Here is a 6,275-nt window from a genome sequence, read left to right on the forward strand (position 1 = left end):
CCGCTGCAGAGTAGTGGTCCCTCAGGGATTGGTCCTCTAGCTCAATTGCAAAGACTTTGTTCTTTGACCTAGAGACCGGGGTTCTATCCAAGCTCTTGATGCCGAAATCTTCTTTAAGGGATGATGACTGGTGGAGCTCCGTTTTGTGTTCAACCTGCGCTCAAAGAACACGCGTTCAACCTGAGTCCTAAATTGGCTATGTTGATCAAGGGACTAGAAAGATCCCAATATTGTGTTTCTACAAAACTAGCACAACATTATTGTTGCCATTCAGATCAACGGATCGGATCATGTGAACAAAGGTGAAAGTGGGGCCCAAATAAATGAAGGTTAGGAAGGAAAGGACCTAACACTGATTTTCTTTTATCGGTTGTCCTGTGTATTGGTGGGAACTGTAAATGTAATAACATTCAAATGCTAGGTATAAAAGAGTAAAATCCAGACAGGAGTGCCATTATCAAAATAATGACAGTGCATTCCAGCCGTGGCCCGTAAGTTGGGAATTTGGTACGAGAAGACGATAATGTCCTTAAAAAACCCCTTCAATTCATTAGTCTCGTGGAGGTTACTTCCGTCATTTCGATTCCATAAACCCCTAATTTAAAACCGAAGGGTATTTTCGTAGTTATCCAAATTTCAAGGGTTTTAACATTAACTACATTAATCCAACGGTTTCGTAGTTATAAATAACCGAGCCCTTTCACCTGCTCCTCCCCAAAATCTTCCTCTTTCGTTTTTCTTTTCTCTCTCCTAGGGTTTCGTTTCAGAGTTAGGGTTTCGTTTCAGAGTTAGGGTTTCGTCCTCCATTTTTCTCCTTCGTACGTACAAAAAATGGCGCAGGAGAATGTTGTGAGTGCTGATCACCAGAACGGAGGAGCCGAGAACGGGAGCTCCAAAGGAGTGAGCTTTTTCTCTCTGAAGCCTCAGCTTTTCGTTCAAGCTCCCAAAGCGAGCGATGCTATTCAGTTCTATAAGGCTGCTTTTGGAGCCGAAGAGCTGAAACGAGAGATGCATCCTAAAAGGAAAGCCGATCAAGAGCTCCCTCTCATTCTCTCCGCTGATCTCAAGCTCGGATCTTCCGTTTTCATCGTCTCTGATCATAACGAGGACGCGTAAGATTTCTCCTCCTCTCTTAACTTTTTTTTTTTTCTGATTTTTTCCTGATTTTTTTTTACCATTTTCGCCCCTTTTAGTTCTTATATAATCACCATCATGGGGGGGGGGGGGGTGTCTGTGGTAAAACAGTGCCCTTGTTTTTGGTCATTTTTTTTTTCTTGCGTTTAATATCCTGTAGAGCATCAAGGTTTCTTCTCCATCGTTTTTTTTTTTTTTTTTTTCGTATTTAGTACCTGGAGAATGATATTTCCACCCCTGCATTTTACCCCATTTTTTTTTCTCTTTTCAAATAAATTTATGCTTTTCAACCTTGTTTCTCTTTTCTCTCCTTCTAAGTCTTAATGTGGTGTGAGTGAGCCCGTATAGTCCATTATTTTTCAAACAAGTACTGTACGAGCCGGAACCATAGCGGATCCAAACCGTCCATTTGATGGGCAACAAAGTAAATAGGTTTTTCCCAAGCACTCATTTTCGTAGGATCTATAGTTGAAGTGGAAACGTCTATAGATCGGAGGGTTGGGATCTATCCTGTGGAAATGATTTTTGGGTCACAGGCATGTTTACATTCTCACCCATCAAATGGGCTCTTTAAAGAGATGGGTGTTACACCTATTTCCATACATTTTGAATCTAATCCAAATTTCTATTACAATTGTTAGGGTTAAGATCAACGGCTGTGGTGGTTTTGGTCTCTGCCTCGAGACAAAGGACGTTTCCGGCGCATTTTCCAAGGCCGTCGAAGCTGGTGCGGCGGTCGAGGCCGAGATTACCGAAGACGAGGACGGTTGCTGTGGGGCCCGCGTTGGTAAGCTCAAGGACCCCTTTGGCTATATCTGGACCATCTGTTCCATCACTAAGGCTGACGTGGAGGCCTAGAGGCCGTCCGATCTGAGATCGGTTTAAGCACTCTATTTCTGGTTTCCTTTTAGCTTTTTTTTCTAGTTCTTTAATGCGGTCTCCGGTTAGGTTTTGACGGTGACTGGGAAATGAAGGTAGTCCGGTTGTAGATGATTAACACGTTTTGTTGACTAACCGACAGGTGTCGTTTTGGTTTTCAAACATATCTCTGTCGATTGGAAACAAGTGTCAGTTGCTTTATCTGATTCTCTGATCTTATGATATGCTTTTTTATGTTTTAGGAAAATGATCTCTCTCTATCTTTTTTGATATTGACACTCATTTTAGTAAGGATACTGAATCAGGGGAGCACCTCGGGTCGGGTTTTGAAGAACCCTACCCACCCTAAGAAATATCTTGGGTCGGGTTGGGTTGGGTTGGGTTTTTTTTTTCCTCCCAGAAGCCCACTATTCCCAAACCCGCCCCTACCCATGATAATTCTCGAGTAGGGTTTTCTCACGTTGACGCGATGTGGAAAAGAAAAAACAAATATAAACACCAAAAATCTCTAAATTTATGTGAGGGAAATGATATATGTGCCAAGGTGTTTCGATAAACAAGTGCTCCACTTGTTTGTCGTGTATCTGCTTGAAGTGATATTAGGGTTCTCAAAAAGCTCTTTAAACCCTTTAAATACTACACGACAAATAAGTGGAGCGCATGTTTATTGAAACACCTGGCGCAGATATTATTTCTCTTTATGTAATCAAGTGTATAAATTTAAGAAGGAAACTATATTTACACATCACAAACATGATCACCTCAATGAAAACAATTATATCATTATATTGAAAAATATTTTGCTATGTTATTTAAGAGATAATTGAAAATGTCATGGTACACCTACGGAAGTTGGGTTTCGGATATTTTTTCTCTGAACCCTACCCTAAGCAAAACCCATGATTTCTAAGCCTGACCCATTCTATTTTCGGGTGATGGTGCTACCATATTTTTTGAAATGGTGATATTGGTGCTACCTTGCTACCATGTTTTGGCAATTGCACAAACTCGGCTTGTCTTTTTCCTTCTACTGGCTTGTAAGAGCTTTTTGGGAAGCTATTAAAAAGGAGCTTTTTGGGAATTGAAATTGCCTTTTGAGTCTTTGACATGTTTGGGTCCCAAGTGTGGATGTAATCGTAGATGCTGTATGCTCAGTTGAGGGAAGGAAACTGATGTGGCAGAAAGGAAAGTGAAGAAAAAGACACCTGGCAGAAAACTTGTCAGATGAGCGTTTCGTTGCACAGAAAACTCATAGAAACTAACAGAAATTATAAAGATATGTGTTTCGTTGCAGGGAAACTCAATAGAAACCTGTTAAATAGAAACTGTGACAAACTGACATGCAGAATGATGCCAACATAGAATCTAGTCTAAAATAAGTGGGTCCGGACCTCTGAAGTCAATCTAAATAAGAAAACTATGACAAACAAAAGTTAAATAATAACAATGCCAATCAAATTGTCACAAATATAGAGTTCCCAAGATATAAATCAGGCAACCAACATAGACTTGACATAAAATTGACACAAATATAGAGTTGCCAAGGTATAAATCAGGCAACCAACAGAGGCTTGACACTACATGGAATGGGGTTAGTACTCAAGAAGAAGAAGGACAAGCCTCCGATCATGCAACCAACATCCTCGGTTCTAAGTCTACGATCGTCCATCTAACAACGAGTGGTTAGTACTCAACAAGAAGATGAACAAGCCCCAAATTCGCACCAACTGCTGAACATAACAAGCAATAACACAAAACAAATAAAAGATAACCCAAACACGACATGGAATGGGACTTACAACACATTAAACGCAATATCACGCAAAGTAAGAACAAACCTCAAGAAGGTTAGGAAGGAAATCAACAGTAGGATGGTTACCTGCAAAAGAATAAATCAAACAAATCACGACTTAATAAATTCTGAGTAATTAATACATTAAACCCAAATTCTGTGTTAAAAAATCAGAAATGTGAATCTCATTACCATAAACCACTAAACCCCTAAAAACACCGAGTTGCACTAAAAAACTTTTAAAAAAATTCATATCAAATTCCGGTCAGGTTGAGCTTTTGCTGAAAAAGCATATCAAATAAGCAAAAAAATAAAAATAAATATATATATATATATATATATATATATATATATATATATATATATATATATATATATATAAAGAAAAAACCAACACATGGAGAGAAAGTTTGAATAAAAAAATTCATAAAAACAACCAAAACCCCCAAAACAACCAATGAAATCCCTAAATCTAAAAAAAACCAACAAACCTAGAGCTTGGATTATCGGTTCTTAGACTCGGAAAAAGGGAGAAATGAAACTTTATTTCAATTTTATGAAACTCGAAATAGGGATTCTGTAGATATTCTCAAATAGGATTTCTCAAAAACATGAAATAGGATTTCTCAAATCAATTTTACAGAGCTATTTATAGAAACCCTATTTCAGATTGGAGAAGATGAGCACAAGGTTTCAAAAATAATAATGAAAGAATGGGGAAGAGAGACAAGAAACAGAGAAGAGAGAGTGAGAGGACATACCGTGAGCGATGTCGGAGACGAGGCTTTTTCGCCAGAGTGGGAGGATGGAGACGACGAAGTTGTTTGTGCCTTTTTTTTCTCTCCACACACAGCTTCAATTGGGGATACCTGAGAAAGTAGGGTTTTCCGATAGTTTGTATCGGAAATGGGATGGGAAAAAAGTCGCGGAAAAGTCTTTTCCACGTGATTTATTTCATTTTCCACGTTTGATAAAATAGTTTCCGAGGAAACTAAAAAAGAACACCGAAAATATTAGTTTCCGCGGAAAAAAACTGGGGTTTCCCCAGAAACCCAACGGGGAAGAAAACGATAGAACACAGCTGTAGAGATCAATGACATGGTTTTAATTTTAAATATGAATACTTCGAAATACAGGATTGGAGATATATTTGCGAATAATCATATTATTTTTAGGGCAGTGATAAATCGACCCCTACCATCTTAAATCGACCCACATCTCTCTCTCTAGGCACTGCCCTATATGGGGGTCGATTTATCACTGCCCTATTTTTATGGCATCCAAGGAGTCGTTACTACGACCTAACGATTATTCCTTTGTCCACCTCATGGGATTTGAAAGGGACTTTTACATAAAGGCTTGCAACCACCTTAGATGAATCAAATGAATTAGACAAAAACTGCTGAATAGTGATGAGCCACAGATGCCCACTTTTAAGCAAAATTTGTCTTATTCATTGATGTTCTCGCATGCCATAGCCAGCCGTGAATTGCCTTCCTCCGCCAAATTTCCCCAATTCATGTTATAATGATTTTCGCTTAGGATCTAAGTCCCACATCGACTAAAGTTGAGTTGGACGTTGGTTTTAGGCTTAAAAGTGAATGAAGACAAAATCTGCTTAAAAGTGAGCCAATGTGGCTGCTCTCACATGCAACAGCCCATCCGCGAAATGCCTTATGCGATGGATGCTAGAAAATCCCATCTAAGATTCATAAAAATTGAAGAGCAGTATCAATTATTGGTGCCACTTTCACAAAAAAGGCAATAAAGAGAGGTCGAATCCCCATGAAACACAATTAATACAGTGAAAATGACCAATTCCAGGGTCATTTCCATTCTTGTCTTTATCTGCTAGAGGGGAGAAACCATTTTCAAAGTGTCCTACAAAATGTAAAGATGAAGTTGCATTTTCGAAATCCACTTTGCCAACCCCACTACATTTTAAAGAAAGCTAAGCTTGCTTGCTTGTAAGGCTTCTAGAGATGAAGCCTTTAGGTGAAATCAAGTCAATTTCAGGACCCTGTGTAAGCACGTGGTCTTAAAAAAACCACCCTTTTAAAACAAAACAAAATACCCTAACTTTTACAGCTATTTACAACTCAAGCCACCATCCTTTTAAGCATAGAATAAACCAAAATAACTTTCGAATTTACGAAGCCATGCCATTGGCCCTAAAAATACGATTTTTACTTCTAAAACGTGTATTTTCGCCCAAAATAGAAAACCAACCATGTTCCCTCTCATTCCACCACCCAAATCTTTTCAAAGAAAATAAAACCAAAATCTAGATACCATATCCCCACAAAAAATCTGATTTTTCCTTTTTAAAACCTTCCCCAAAGTGCTCAAATCATTGTCAAATCCCTAATTTTTCATCACCAACGGCCATAGTTCAATCAAAGCCCATTTTACGCCCATCAATTCCAAAAAAAACAACCAAATTAGATTTCAAAATAAACCCTAATTGGTC

General features: G+C 38.6%; 1 protein-coding gene across 1 annotated transcript; it reads left to right on the top strand.

Annotated features, from left to right (window-relative positions):
* The first annotated feature begins 776 nt into the window (after positions 1 to 776).
* LOC143862347 (uncharacterized protein At5g48480-like) lies at positions 777 to 2,214 on the top strand. Its single transcript, XM_077373374.1, has 2 exons — positions 777 to 1,112; positions 1,776 to 2,214. Exons 1-2 carry the CDS (start codon positions 832 to 834, stop codon positions 1,990 to 1,992), a joined length of 498 nt encoding a protein of 165 aa, XP_077229489.1. The 5' UTR covers positions 777 to 831; the 3' UTR covers positions 1,993 to 2,214.
* Positions 2,215 to 6,275: the final 4,061 nt, after the last annotated feature.

This window comes from Tasmannia lanceolata, unplaced genomic scaffold (assembly GCF_043159265.1).
Source record: "Tasmannia lanceolata isolate RefF3 unplaced genomic scaffold, GAP_Taslan_0.1 ptg000037l, whole genome shotgun sequence".
NCBI classification, from domain to species: Eukaryota; Viridiplantae; Streptophyta; class Magnoliopsida; order Canellales; family Winteraceae; genus Tasmannia; species Tasmannia lanceolata.

Bases quoted from the DNA above. Each gene is read 5' to 3' on its own strand.
- LOC143862347 (XM_077373374.1), top strand. From the start codon at position 832: ATGGCGCAGGAGAATGTTGTGAGTGCTGATCACCAGAACGGAGGAGCC. The intron at 1,113-1,775 runs GTAAGATTTCTC...TACAATTGTTAG, and splicing joins TCTGATCATAACGAGGACGC to GGTTAAGATCAACGGCTGTG.